The sequence below is a fragment of the Branchiostoma belcheri genome, unplaced genomic scaffold (assembly GCF_001625305.1).
Source record: "Branchiostoma belcheri isolate BF01 breed outbred unplaced genomic scaffold, Haploidv18h27 scaffold79, whole genome shotgun sequence".
NCBI lineage: Eukaryota > Metazoa > Chordata > Leptocardii > Amphioxiformes > Branchiostomatidae > Branchiostoma > Branchiostoma belcheri.
Window position 1 is genome coordinate 1518394 of NW_017804453.1, and position 16006 is coordinate 1534399.

The window sequence follows — 16006 nt, forward strand, 5'->3', positions numbered from 1 at the left end:
TGTTTGGGGGTGTTTAGGAGGGGACCAATTGAATGGATTGTAAGTAAATGTCTACAGCGTAGCTATAAGAGATCGGGTCAATGGAGTCTGAACTTTAGTCACCTGATGTGCCGCAGTACTCCAAACTCGTTTTCTGTTATCAGCTGGTCTCTCATTTTTTGATCATCCCAAACTCCCGAAGTGAAATACTGTTGGTTGGGAGCAAGCCGATTGGGAGCAAGGGACCCTTAAGCAATGATAACGATGATTTGATTTTATTCTCGGAAACTCGGCAATGAAGGGGAGGGGGACTTAAACCAGACATGGTGGATGAGCCCTGTAGTGTGGAATCTACTCCTATAACATACTTATAAAAATGTTAGATCATGCAGAACCAGGAACGTTGAAATGTTTATTGACACATGACTGGTGACCAATGCAGTGACAACACGTTTGTTTTTCATCCTCCCAAGTTGGTATCAGGCCAAAGAATAACCATGTTGGAGACAACAAGGACATGCAGCTCTCCGGGGTGACCTCTCCCACAGATGTGTTCTGCTCGGTCCCCGGTCGCCTGTCCCTGCTGTCCTCCACCTCCAAGTACAAGGTCACGGTGGCAGAGGTGCAGCGCCGACTGTCGCCCCCAGAATGCCTCAACGCCTCCCTGCTAGGCGGCGTGCTCAGAAGGTGAGTTGTACACTGGGTCTGAAATCTTCATTTGTGTTTTTTTTAAGTTCAATATATATATTTGTTTTTTTAAACAGCTACAACTGTTATTTTGTTAATCACTGTGCTCTTGCTATTTGCTTATCTGTAAGTTATCTTTTTCTACCAATTGCTGTTGAGGAAGGAAGTGTAAGGGTTGATAGCATGACAAATATTTCATTTTGCTTCCTTTGTTTTGTTTCTTATTGTGCTGTTTTTGGGTGGGTCATATGCTTTAAAGTGCCGACAAAATACAGTCGATGCGTCTTGTTGTGATCACACTCACTTCCGCGAGTTTGTTTTCTGTATGTATGTTCCGAGCTCATTTTACGGAGTTTCACCAAGAGTAAAAGTTTCATGTAGAATTAATGTTGTGTCGGCCGCATTATACCTTTGGTCTGTAAGAATCAACACGCAACACAGGTGATATATATATATCGGTTACCTTGGTGACTAATACTAAACTGTAGCTATATAGGCCTAAGTGAAATGAAGTAAATGTTGGCACAGACCTACCCACTAAGTTGTTAGAGTTCAGAAGAGGTGTCCATGCTACAATATGCGCTGCGACCCGTACACGTTCCATAGAGCGGAATGACAGATATTTGTTGTTGGAAACATGGCAAAGAGGAAAGAACTTCATAACAAAGTAGCGAAGCGTTTTCAACGGTCCGTTCGCCTTCCTGAAGCGTATCAGTGGGAAAGCTCTTAGCCAGGGGCAGGGCAGGCAGATGACACTTTCCCCTCAGCGATACCGATCTAATATTTGTTTTTACAAGAATCAGTATGGTGGAAAGTTTATCCACGCTGCTGGATCGGGTTCTCCCTGGTTGGCAGCGAGGGGCGTTCCTCCGCAAAAAATCACGGTCTCGTTATCCTTTATATTTAGCCAAGTTTCAACAAGGTTGGGTGGGAGTTTCATGACAGACTGTACCAACACCAATTGTAGTAGGGTAGAGATCGGTTTGAACAAAAACTACCAGAAACTGAAAATGTCAGCTTATGTAGAATCATTTGCTAGCTGAGCTAAAGAAAGACATTAGTTTTCCATTACATTCACATTACAAGTACAAACAGAGAACCCCTCAGACGCAAAGCCTTCCATGTGTTTCCAGCGTTCAGAAGTCGGACCCCCTCCCCCTTAGATGGCAAGTTCTATTTCATTAGGCTCAATTCCATTATATTGATTTACCCCTCTCCGGTGGTAAATTAATAGTTCCTTTTTGCAATTCCATTTACCTTTTTCTCACATTCCTACTCTTTGTGTTGTGTTTTTCGTTCAAAATCCTGGGTAAACGATGAAAATACCTCCACACCTGGGGGATATTTAGAATGAAATAGGCCAAAAATGTAGGCCACAACTTTTAAAGATTCTGTAGACTAGTTAAATGCTAGACATTGGCGCCCTTTGGTAGCCCCAGCCATGCGTACACGGGCTGAAGTGTTTTTTCCTACCGCCGGTTGGGCATGCTGCATTAGCCCGAGCTCTCTACCTGCCCGGGCGGGGAGGCCACCTGACCCGTAGCGGGCGGAGTTCGGGCACTCGGCGGGGACCCAGGCGAAACTTCCCCCGGGGATGTTTCAGGCTAAGCCGCCAAGTAGGCCAATAATTCTCTGAGAAGTATCATACTGACATCTCCCATCTGGCATTCAGTTCTTTTTTTCTCCAAGTTCTTGAAACGTATTTGCAAATCAGGAAAAAGACTCTGCATACTTAAAAAAATTTATAATATTACAGACATTTTCGTTGCTTTTCTAGCAGTCAGAATAACAGTTCAAGCTCAAAACGTCGTTTTCAATTACCAGCCCATATCTTTGTGAGTGCACGCACGTTTAAGGCCCAATGGACCGCACTCTTCTGTTCTAACGCCCAAGCTTGATGAAACATCGCGGCACCATATGTTCCTCATGTTGTAAAAGGCTCTGATTGTGAGTGGGGGACTATCACATACCCGGGCGATCCGTCAGAAACATCAAATTATGAAAATTGAGATTGATAGGGGGGGAAGTTGTTCAAAGGGCGGAGGGGGAACTCACATGGACAAGTCGGAGAGCTGAACCTAGCATTAACCAAGCAGGAGGGAATCAGGCAGACGGCAACAAAGGCCGGAGTTCTGAATAAGTCAGTGGTCGACAGGGGAGCGGACAGAAGGCGCGGAGCCGGGCGGAGAATATGGGGTTACATTTCATGAGAGTTCGGTCGGAGAACAGACGTTACAACAGACAAGTCGCAAGACGTGCCATGATTTGAGAGGTAGACATGAAATGTTCTATCTCATGAGCACCGAGTTATGCTAAGGTCACAATTCCCTACCCGGGGCCCGATCGGGCAGTTGCTGGGAACGAAAAGTATGACAAAAGACAACAATTAAAACAAAACTAATCATGATTACTATTTGTGTACATTGTTGATATGGATTAGTTATTTTCATTCATTCAAACAGCCCGGCCCGGTGTGGAAATGTGATCGATCATAGAATAGGACATAAAAGAGAGCTGGAAGTTAGGCTAAAGGAGCATTGATACCAATAGAAAGCTATGTTTTACATACTCCTTGCTTCATCTGAATATACTAAAACATTAAACAGTATGATGACTCCACCAGTTTCTTTTATATATGTAGTTTTGCATAGGTAACATTTGCTCTGATATTCCATTTTGAATATATCATGTACAATGAGGAAACTGTCGGTATCATGACAAAAATGACAAATGTCTAGGGAGATTAACATATTATCATATAGATAAGATTATTGTAACGACTTTAGCTATAGTTTTAATCTCATATGCATGAGCTCAAATGATAATGGTGAGATGCGAATTTTCTTGGCTGACCTTGGAATTATTCTGTTTGATTATATCTAGTTTGTTTAAAATTGAAGCAGTTTATGATATCTTTAAGTACCTTCACAGCGTTTTATTACCACAAAAGAATTATTTTTTTCTCATCAAAGTCCTCATTGCTTTCATTGCTTTCCTGTGTTTCCGGCCGAGGTAACTAAACATAGCAACACTTCTGAAGGCTGAACATACAAGAACTATTTCTGTCCATGAACAGACGGTACAAAATCCTCCCGCGCCTTATGTTCTCTGGTGTCCTCACTCAAACTGAGCCAGATCTAAAACTACTCACTTCCCAAATAGTCCTTCATCACGATATTCTTGTCGAAAAGGGAGAATGTTCATCGAAAAAGTAAAATGGAGATTTTCAATCCAACGAGCATGCAACTGGTTACATAGGTCCAATATTGCACAAACAACTTGTATTCTTAATAATATCATACTGAACATAATATGTCTACATAATATGTCATATAAACCAAATCTACAACAAAAAAACGACATGTCCAGAATGTTCTATTATTACAATTGTCGCTCTGCTATATGGTGCCAACGTTAATAGTATCGTAGCTGTCTCAATAAAAAAAAACGTATTCTCGTAGGGCGTGAATCCAGTCGTCTTGTCCAATCTAAGGCTGTGGATCGAGAAAACATTTGCCAAAGGGCAGGAACGGCTTGACGGGGGTATCGGAAAATAAAGGGATTATGTTTACGGAGAGGCTTCTTACGTGCGCTGTAAATGCACCCAGCTTATTGCGACAGAAATAGCAGTGGGAGAAAAGTCCACATGTCCTTGAGTCACCGATACGTCTGCGTGTGATGTGTGTGTGTGTGTGTGTGTGTGTGTGTGTGTGTGTGTGTGTGTGTTAGTGTTAGTGTTAGTGTGTGTGTGTGTGAGTGTGTATGTATCTGTGTGTTTCGGTAAAGAGCTTTGGTTATTTATCCCACTTTTCGGTAAGACTTCTACGACTTCACTTATTGTCCCGACCATTACATCTACAATCAAACCTCCAAACTCATGTCACTTCTTCCCTATCCCAAGAGCTATCTACCATCCAAAATTCATGACCCTAGCATGTCCGCATCACGAGATATCAAAACCGGAAGTTCTGCTGCAGTACCTAGGAAAGCCGCCAAAGGGGCCCAAAATCTCATCATTTCTAGGTCTCATGAAGACCTACTCACCTACCAAGTTCCAATTCAATCCATCCACTTCTCCTCCAGTTATCTTGCTAAACCACACACAAACAAACATACAAACATACACACAGACACACAGACAAACGCTACTGAAAACATAACCTTCTTGGCGAAGGTAATAACTAATAAAACAGCAATAAAATGTATCAGCGTTACATTGTGGTAACGTGTGGTCTCTGTACACCACGGCATATGAGCCCCAAATTAGAGGAGATAAAATTCAACTTGTATTCAATCAATACTGTTTCAAGCATCAAGGTTCAAGGCGTAACTAAATAATATCTGCCTTGGAGCTATATCTGTTGATTTTTTTATCTCAGTACATTGCTGTGTCTTGTCCAGCGACAGTTACTAAACTTGATAATGTTCTATAACCTCCACTTTTCGTGGCGACATGTTCGCATTTGATAAGATCTTGTGCCTCTGGCTCGTCAGATTTTCTTTCGCCTTAGGGTCTCACACAAGAGCTTATATGTGATGTAAATAGTGTAAGGTTCTTCTCTCCAACAATTGGTAGGCAGATGACAAGATAGATACTACAATAATGGATACGAAGGAAGGTGGAAGGAATTGAAGAATGGAAGAAATAAGAATACATTCATCCCAAGTTGGAAACAATAAAAGCAATTGAAAAGCCCGAATAGTCTTTTCCAACACCAGACACAGAAACGTGAGCATCTGAATTCAGTCCGCTCGCGTTTGATACTGTGTTGATTTCATACTTCCTAATTGTATCTTAAGGGTTGATTCCTTAGATGTGAGAGATCTAAGAACGATATATGTATGGCCTGAGGACGTGCGGTAAGGTGCGTCACTTCATGCGGTTTCGCCAGATCAAAGCCTTTCACACAATCTAATAAGTAATTACAATAAAATGTTACAATTTGACTACGTAGCTCTAATTTACGGCACATGTCTCATTAATAGAGTTCTTTCATCTTTCCTGTCTCTAGAGCGAAATCCAAAAACGGCGGTCGGTGTTTGAGAGAGAAGCTGGATAAGATAGGACTGAGTTTGCCGGCGGGAAGACGCAAGGCGGCTAATGTGACGCTGTTGACGTCGTTGGTGGAAGGTGAGACAACTTTTCTCAAACTTGATCACTGCTTCTCAGTTGGAATTTAAGTTGTCCATTACTATAGAAAAAACTTATCGCATGACAATTGTAGCAGCTACAATGTAGATAATTTTGAACGACTAATCTACCTTTTTTCAATTATTAACAATATGTTCATAACTGCATTCCATGTGTATGAATTTCATAGACAAAACACAGCTATTTTTGTAAAATTTTATGTGTTTTGTTGTCTTACAAATCATACTATTTCTTGCACCACATTTAAATGATGAAGTCAAGGACCGCACAAATTGTTCGCTGCACGATAGCAATGTGGGAAGGGCCCTACAGTCTGAAGGCTGCTTTTACTTTGCAGTATTATATGAAAGAGCCCAGCTTTCAGTTTAAAATGAAGCATGGGGCCCAATGATGAGTACGCACACAGCACGGATGAATTCCGACATATCATGCAGAGGCGCTATCTGAAGGAAGGCAATAGTACTGTTTCAATCTAAATGCGACATACTATTGCAAGATAGAAACTGTTCTTACAACAGCCTAGCGGATTACAAGAATTATGTTATTATCTGGTCGGGAGCATCGTGAAGAGTTGAGAGATGAATCGAAGAGACATCTGAGTCAGACGGATATAGAAAAAGATATTTGGGAAATAAAGGAGAATAAAATTGATAGCAAGAAAATCCAAAATAAAATTACACAAGCTTTTTGAGATCGTCACCACATCGCCACCATCTCTCCTACGAATATAACTTAAGTGGTTTGTTCGGAGATTGTTTCGATTGGGTTTTATCAAATAAGGTTGTTTTCGGGTGCTGGGAATCAGATAATTACTAAAGAGAAGGCAGTGATTATGCCCGGCTACATTCCTTTGGTAATTGGGCGCCTTTAAAACTTCTTTTCGATGAAGTGTTAATTTTGATCGATTAGCGGGTAGAGTGACAGGTTGGTCACCTCGCCTGAGGCTGGCTGTCATTATAATCGTATTCACTAAATACTCGGAGGTCGCGTTTTCAACAGTCGCTTGAGGTGCAAACTTCGGTCACTCAATACGGCACAGTCTGTTGAAGTTAGTGACAATTTAAGTCCACATCAAGTTAGGCATGTTGCCTAGGGAAACGATTCTGAAAATTGGGATGTAAAATTTACGTCAACGTGAATTATGTTCCTACAAAGGACGAATACGTGTACAGATGGACTTTAAAGCAGCGTCCTTTTTGTATTTTAAAGTTAAGGTAGCTTATAAAACTTTGCGTACGTGAATAAGTTGACGATAGCTCTGTCGTAGTTCACAGAAGGTCTGCAGTTCTGTATACAAACCACGGCAGATTTTCATATCCTCTTGGATCAGCAACCTGTTTTCAGGTAGACTCACCTTGGATGCGTGTACTTCTATGAGCGACAGAAACAAACACAGTTCTGTGTTGCAGGAAACGAGTTTTGTTGGGTGCGGTGCATTTTAACGATCAATGCGCGCAGGTGTGGAAAAAATGTCCTCCCCTCATTGTTGTAGCCTTTGTGTAACTCTGAGGGAAGGAAAGGTCATAGTTCATGTAAGGATACAAGTGTCCCTACAACTTTTCCTCAAATTGGATGTTTTCTCGATCTAGATTCCCCGTCCCAAACGGCATGGTTATCGAGTATAAAGTGTTGACCAAAAAAGTTTGATTTAAAACAGAAGTCTCCCTCTCAACATGTAATGTCTGTGGAATTATTTAAAGCTAACCCAAGCGTATCGTGTCACTGTAATTATCGTGATTCAAATACCAACAGTTCTACATTATAAATCTTACCTGAGCTGTCACGAGTGACAATCATGCGCTTTGTGTTCTCCTGTGTAAACAATAAGGTAGGGGAGGGAGGGTCGAAGGTCGGGGATAGTGAGAAGTCGGACCACTGCAACTGTGGCAACTGTCTGGTTTTTTTTTCAGTTTTTTTTATTGAAACATACAATGACAAGACGTGGTGGCGACACAATACGTAATACAAGCACGCAAAGCCCAAATTTTCATACAAAACTTGAATACACCAATCAATCAATAAACTAGTGAAACACATACATAAACACCGACAGGATCGATCAAGACACTACAACTGTCTGTTCTGTTGACATCGAACGAAAGGGGAGAATTTTCAAAGATGGACATGCGCTGTATGCATTTTTTTCTTAGCTAAAACGTTTCTACTGTAGTGTATCGTACCTCTAGTACAGTAGTGATACAACTGTCTGCATAATCACTGCCTTCTCTTTATTAATTATCTGATTCGCAGCACCCCAAGATAAAACTATGTTGGTGGACACTTTGGCACTGCTAATATAAGAAGTAGAAGTAGAAGTAGAAGACTTCAATACAGTCACCTACTCAGAGTAGGTTCCTTTCATATAGCCGTTGTGCAATTTGGGCATTATATTTTGTCCCTGAAAATTTCGTGGTGGTAATGTCAATTTCTAATCACACGTAACGTGTGCCTTAGTTTACAACCTTGATATTAAAACCTAACGTAGGATTGGACACTTTATAGATAGCAAGCGGAAAATAGTACTTGTACCACATACACTCATACGCGAATGTTATATAACACATGGGAAGTCTACCTGTTTACCAGTCAAAAGCGCAAAGGAAATTGCAGCCCTAACAAGTCTATGTCGGCTTGGGGTATGTCGGTTGTTAGTCTGCACAATTCGTGGTATGGGCGCCGGGAGGACCCACGACAGACGAACATTGGCGGAGAACACACGACAAATATTCGCGGGAGGCGGGGAGGGGTGATGTCGAGTATGTGGAATATTTCCGATCGCCTGAGATTTGTCTGGTTTTGAGATTAGCTGGCAGGGGGATTTGGACATCTCATTTCCAGGTAGAAGGGAAACAGTAATCATTTCCGGGAGGGTGGAGATGAGATGAGATCGTGATGATTATGGAACACACTGTCGGAGACAAACTTTGAGAGTAAAAGTTAGTAAAAGTTTGGAAAATGATCTTCTTTTAGAATGATATTTGTCAACTCTATAACGAAATTTGCTAAACATCATACTGATACCTTCGTGGTAAAAGGAAAACGGTACAAAGTGGTTAGATACCAACAGTAACCTGTATACAGTACTATTTCTCCTTGTTTATTGAATTTCGTGTACTCCATGTAAAAATATCATCCGACTCCAAAGTTGACAAGAAGAAATAAAGGCAACCCGAAATAACCGTTTATGTAAAAAGGTGGATGGACAACGTGCCTAAATGGATAGATAATCTACCGCTCAAACTCGCTGAATGTGAACATTGGTGATGGTATTTAGCAGCTGCAGAGAGGTTCAGAAGATGGATATTTTAAAATGTATGTCGCAGTATCCATGTGAGTTTTTACAGTACCATTTCGTCTTTGGTCCCGTGTACTCTAAGTCAACTGTCACCAGAGCAGTACTTTGGCACTCTCTCCACTGATCACACGTGTTAAACAACAACAATCCGCCGGGCAAAGGAACATGTGCAGCGAGGAATACCCATAGCCTAGGGTGGTGTACATGTAACAGCGCGCTGTGTACCTGTGAGGTAGACGTAAATTGGTCTGGTAAGCCAATACCCCTAAAGAAGAGACGGCTCTCTCTCTTTACAGCACTGTTCTTAACAAGCGAGGCCCGCGGCAAAACTGGCATCCCCCGCGCGACCGTGTGTGATGCTGTCACTGCGTCTCCGAGCTTATAATGGTGTACACCAAGTGGAATAATCGCAACTTTTCCGCCACAACGTCGGGACGGGGAAGATAAGAGAGTAAAACGTTTTAGACGGGAAGGTGTATTAATAATACAGGACCCCAAGGTGCAGTTTGTTTGTGTTTCCGCTGCATGTGCCACAATGGTTGGGTATACCCAGGAGGTGCAGTACGAGTTACGAATTACGTACTTGACTTCCTTCCATTGTCCAGACTTCTGCGGTTAAACGTGGCTCCATCAGGCAGGGGGACACGACAAACAAACATCTTGGAGCGGGGTCACGGAGGGTCAAGAGTGGATAATGCCGCACAGAAAACCCTCCCAGATCCGCCATGTATCAGCGCGACGCGCCGAGCCCCGCTGGGCGTTTGTTTTTCAGAGTGCCGTGCGTCAATTCATCCCGCCGTGAACTTTGGCAAACCGCTTTCTGCTATGTAGAGATCAATGTGAGCTATAAACATCTCTTTTGATGGCTCCAGACTAACCTGTGTGCATACATGTGCCGTTTGCACGTCAGTGGAACGTACGTACATATTTGTGAACATGAGAAATCCTGCGAGAAATCCATATAGAAGACGCGTAGCTGGTTAAACAGCACAAATATACTTCATGTTCGAAATTCAAAATAAGACTCTGAGCCACGGTGAAAACTAAAAGACTAAAGAAAGAAGAGTACTATTTTTCATTTTACAATGAATGAATTATTTAGCACATCCATAGCATAAGAACATGACACTACAACATAACATGACTCGATCGTCACGGCCTTTTGGTGAACCGGTAACCAAAAACGATTTTTTTCATTGGTCATCAAAATTGAACTTAGAAATTAACCATCCAATATTCAACTTATTTTCGTGAACTGTTATCTCTGTTTTCAAATGTCTCGCACATGATATATTTCATCAACTCGGATCAAATATTGAACTGTTTGTTGGTGCAACCATCGCAAAATTCGACATGCCAGGCATCCGTCCGAGGTGATCATGCCTATTTATAAGATAATAGACCGTAATTAAGAGCCGTGTGGGGAAGATGGCCGGACCTGGGTGCGCGTGTGCTGCTGTATTACACGCCGTGAGAGACAGATAAGCGTGCGATAATCAATGTTAACTGGGCGTGTGGACACCAAGAAAGGCTGTGACACCTGCCAGAACAACATCTGTGACCGCCTCTATTGTACGGAACCCTTTTAGCGAGTCTTGTAAGCTTTGCCCGTAAACCTTACACAGCTCCGGGGTACTAGTATAATGTGTGTGATCCAGCTAGCTTCGGGGGAGAGCCTATGGCAGGATAGTTACTGGAAGGGAAGCACGGCTTAAACTGCATTTTTATTTCTAGTCAGCAATGTGCCTGGGACGTGCCTTATGGTAGATAATAATTGGGAATTATTTCCCCGCAATCTCGGGCCCTTCAAACAATTACCCGTAATAGCAGCCCTGTTTGTTTCGCCGACCGAGTCCGACCATTATTTCAGCACACAGCCATGGTTAAGCCATGTTTCGAGTCATTACGTGTTATCGATATACTGCACGGACATTGAATATGAATAGAGGCAGGGCCATTCAGGTCGTGGCGGGTGACACACCGGCGGGCCGCCCGCTCTCCTCGGTGCTGAACTCCGTGTGAAGCCGCTGGCTGGCCTGTTTTTACTTGGGGCCAAGAAGGGATCGCCTGGCTTTCTGTGTAGGCAAAACTTACGAAGGTCAGTCCACCAGGCGGAACTGATTAATATTCATCAGGCAAGCCCAGATCACCCAGGGGTCAATCTGCAAACTGCAGACGAACAAAAGGGGATTTATTCTACACTAGACTGGTCGGTTCTCTGTATGTTGCTGCTTCAACAGGGAAACACGGCAGATATGCATCGGCTTTGTGAGTCACTCCACCAGAGCGAAATGTAGAAAGAAGAAAAATCAAATAAACAGCCAGACTTAGACCGTCTGTCGGCGTTATCTGTGCCGATCTACGTGGTCGTTATTGTGTAGCTGGCTCAGGCGCAGGTTGGTCAGGGAAACGCGCAGGTCTTATCGATAGACTCCATAAGTGAGGCTCTGTTGGAACAAAAGCAGAGAATGAATACGGCCATTTCTTTTCTCCTATTTTTTTCGGGGCGAAGGTTTCCTGTACCTGGCTGAACAATACCTGCACTGATGCATGTAGAGAGGGAGGGAGGGAGAGCAATTATCCATGAATAATGTTGGGTAACGCCGGGAACGCCGACCCGGTGTGCAAACTACCCCGCTTCTGTGCACAAATCTGCCGGTATCTCAACACTTGAACACTATCGCGCATAAACACAGACAGATATCGAATCTCCGCTTCAGAAATTATCTTATTAGCGGGAGATAATTAGTTTGCTATCGATTCCCGAGAAAAAGACTCGAGGATTTCTTATTTCTTTTCAGCCAAGGATAATTAAGCCTAGGTGTGTGCCTTGAATGACAATTGGCTCTTGTGTTACCGATAAACAGAAAAGAAAGATATTCCGGGCTTAATTCTATTATTTTTTACACAAACAGGTGAGGCGATACATCTGGCGAGAGACTTCGGTTACGTATGCGAGACGGAGTTTCCCGCCAAACAGGTTGGAGAGTTCGTTGCTAGGCAACACGATCCCAGTGAAGTCCACGCCAGGAAACAAATGATCATCGCAACCAAGTAAGTGTCACCTACTGCTAACTCAGATATCACTCCGCCGAACTTGGTTTTTAAGTGATTTAATTATGATCATCTTTAATCGTCGGAAAGAGTGGGAATTATGATACCATGAAAAGTGTATCACTCAGAGGTATAGCAAGGTGATAGATAGCTTTATTAAGAACAATAGGCAAGAAATACTAAATTACATCCCCGTGTATGGCGGAGGTTTTATCATATTTCAGTATTTAGAGGTGAAGGTGTCTGCATTTCGTAACCAAAACGCCTTTATTTTAATGCTAGAATTTTCGAGGCATGGACCCATATTAAAAGTTGAGATGTATATGTAAGCCAGGTGGGACGGTACTCTGCAGCTGTACAAAGGCAAAGTGGTGTAACGCACGAAAACGTCTTACCTTGTTAGTGAGATTTGTTTTAAAAAAAAGACCGATGATACAAAAATATTACAATGGATATAAGATCATTTTCATTTCTCGAAAACGTTTTGTGATCATGAAACACCTATTCCACAGCGATATTCCTTAATAGTTATTAGGAAAGTTTGGTCCCAAAGACTTGGACCGTTGAAAAGTTTTAAAGGTTGCGCGAAAGGTCAGCCAATTTTCTCCTGTGTCCACCCTCCCTGCGCCACTGTAAGTGTAACGCGTCTGTGACAGATTTGATCAAAGCTCACGGTCGATAAACATCAGAGTTTTGTACCTTGTGCCAAAAGTCATTTTTCTTGATGTTTGATTTGACGCGTGTGGGATGAGTAATTATAGGGTTCGCTTGAGTTGATAGGCCTTGAGGCTACTGTTGTTCCTGTTTACCTGCAATGTTTATCCCACTCCATACATAGTTTTGGTCGGCGGCGTTTCTACTACAGTTTTGCTGTATTTGTTTTTGTTGGATATAGCGAAAGCAAAGGAATTGCACAATGCAAATTCTGCAGTGCCGACAGAAGTCAGCTACTGTCGTATACATTACAGTCTTCCAGGCCGAAAGTCTAGAGTGTGTGCACCAAGGTGAGTTTGAGTTGATGTAATCTAACGTTTGTTTTCTTTTTTTTGTTTTACAGACAGATAACGAAGGAGATTCAGGACTTGTTAGCTCAGGACCGATCACCGCTGTGCAACAACCGGCCCCAGGCCATCCTGGATCCCAACCTGCAGCGCTGCCTGACGCACTTCTGCCTGATCACGCACGGCTTCGGCACCCCCGCCTTGTGCGCAGCCTTCACCGCCCTTCAGAACTACCTGACGGAGATGCTGAAGTACTTAGAGAAGACCTACCCGTCCTCGGGCGGCAACAACACAACAGGCGCGCACCAAAACAGCATGGACGCGCCCAAGAACGGCACGGACAAGATGGAGGACGGGAAGTGATGACGATGATGCGAGGATTCTTCATCTTTCTTTATGTCCATGACATGATTTGACGACTCCACCCTGCCACCCCCAAACAGCCAATGGCAGACCTTCTTCTACCTGCTAATCACACATCACAGCCAATAGAACACGAGAATTAAGAAAAAAGAACTTCAATCAGCAAATGAACAGCCAATCACGATCAACAATCAAGCAGTCCAATCAGATACAAGTGAGCGGTGTTCCGTTAACCAAAAACTGTTGGCTACGAGTTTTCCGGACTTGTACTTTTGAACTGTTGACTTTGAACCGATGTAGGTTGGATCAGTGATGATATGGACATGCTCATTTGAAATGCACAGATATAACATTCTTTCTACCGACCTTCATGCCAAAAAACAGAGTGCCATGTGTCTGAAAATCTAGGGGTTATGCGACAGTGTATTGATGCCATATGAACTCTTCTGTGTTGGTGGTGGAAATGTACACATAGGAATTTTTTGTCGTTTGGAAACTATATCAGAATTATTATTGTGCCCTTGTTGCCAAGGTATATAGACTTAAAAAATCAGTACATCAGGGAATGGATGGGGTGATTAAGTGGAACAGGGCTAGAGGGATCGAACCCAGGACTCTTGTCTCTAAAAGCATTAGAGCGACATATCAGAATGTTAAAACGACTCTACAACTTGCATCTGGATGTTGGAGGGTCTAATCAACATTTCCTGCCATATTCCCCACGGCCACTTCTTCCCCTCCGGCAAGAGAAATTAAATTATTAATGTAATTTGAAACCACAAAACGTCATAACCACTTCAACATTTTCGAATTACAAGCCACGAAAACCCCTAAACGACTGAGCAATTATATTTCTCAAACGTGATGGAATAGGGAGATTTTTGAACGGGGAACTAATTATATAGAGAAGAGAAACTGGTGGGGTGATTTTATCGACCATTCCCTGTGCCGGGGATAACAAAGGGTGTCGACTTGTCCAAAGATCTAGCCATATTGGTCTGATTTCCGTGGGAATTATGGATTTATTTTCCACGTACCAACCTTTTTGTTAGATAAGGGAAACGCATACTACTTGACACCCAATTCGTTCCAATGCTGTATACAGACGAAGCCACACAGACTGATTACAACAGACGGATTCGACTTGTAGCAATAACATATTTATGATATTTACAGCAATAAGGCATGTTGAGTAGAACAACCGCCTGAAGGTGCCCTGTCTCGCCAAAAAAAGGGAACAGGGGAACACTCTTCTATATTTGGATGTGAAGTCGACGATATTCTGGGACCCTGGGGGAAGGAAAACGTGCCAGTTTGTTAACACCCAGCAATAATTTTGTACGCTTACGGTATAAAGCAGGCGGGTAGTGGAGTCGGGGGCCATCGTGCAATGGTATTTTCTTGGTGCAAAGTCATTGTTATTGTTTTTATTTTTCTTTGTTTTGTCTATTGTGTTCATATACGCGCTTTCCTGGATCGTCTATTGAACGTGTTTATGATGAGCCATGAAAACTCACTTTTGATGAAAAACCTTGTATTTTTAGCGGTGGGATATATGGATACAATATCCCGTGTCTGTAGATGTGAAGAAGTTGAGACTTGTTATAACGGCAATCCGGGGTAGCTGGGGATGTAGGTTGAGCAGCACCTAACTCCTAAAAGGAGGGTCAGCTGCCTATGATAGATGTTTGCAAGGTGTTATCTTTTCCGGTGCTCCAAGAGCGCCCTTTTTGGTGGAATGTTGCTTTCTAAGGGTTACTGTAAGTTTTTCTATAACGATTAATGGAAGGTGCCAAAGCTGTATTGGTATGAAGGGCAATATATATATGTGTGTATATCCCATTAAATATTCGATGTGCTGGCGGGAAGATGGGAAGACTAATATCGTTGTTTATCTTTGTCAGAAGAAGAACTATTTCCACAGACACCTTCACATTGTTTGACGTCACGTCCGGTTCCGGTTCTTTTCCGTAGTGTGTACGTGTGGCGGCCATGATGATATGATAACTACCGGTCGGTTTGTGTGTGTACCACACAGCTGGGCTACATCTTTGTTTACAGCTATTTATAAAAAAATGTTGAAACTTATTATGTTCTTTGAAAAGATATTCATCCGTCGTCAAATTTACATAAATATATATATGATATGTATAATAAATAAATCGTCTGGGACTGACAGGATGTTTGGAATTTTCTGTGTGTTTGAATCATTCAGTGGTTAAATATTCTTGCTCTATGTGCCGTGCCTCCCTCCCCAAGCAAGGTTGACTAATATAGATTCCAACTGCGGCAGACGGAGACAGATCCACGTTAGTTGCTCGGTAATTTCGTTTCCATGCGACACGAATAAATACGCCGGTGCTGGCACGGTAAAGATGGCGATTCACAGGGGGAGTTAATTTTTCCTGGGTTAACATAAGTGCTCAATACTAAGCACGTATTCACCGAACACAAAGTCCTATTTGTGCCGGTCTT

The 16006-nt window shown here is 42.6% G+C and overlaps 1 protein-coding gene across 4 annotated transcripts in view; it reads left to right on the forward strand.

The window, feature by feature from the left end:
- The window catches only part of LOC109485893 (transcription factor AP-2-epsilon-like), a 28241-nt gene extending 12516 nt beyond the window's left edge, over positions 1-15725 (forward strand). For all 4 annotated transcript variants that reach the window (XM_019789569.1, XM_019789570.1, XM_019789571.1 and 1 more), the window contains 4 exons: positions 453-666; positions 5679-5797; positions 12029-12167; positions 13225-15725. In XM_019789569.1, the coding sequence (XP_019645128.1) occupies positions 453-666; positions 5679-5797; positions 12029-12167; positions 13225-13531 (779 nt within the window). In that variant the 3' untranslated portion in view covers positions 13532-15725. The remainder of the gene's footprint in view (positions 1-452; positions 667-5678; positions 5798-12028; positions 12168-13224) is intronic.
- Positions 15726-16006: the final 281 nt, after the last annotated feature.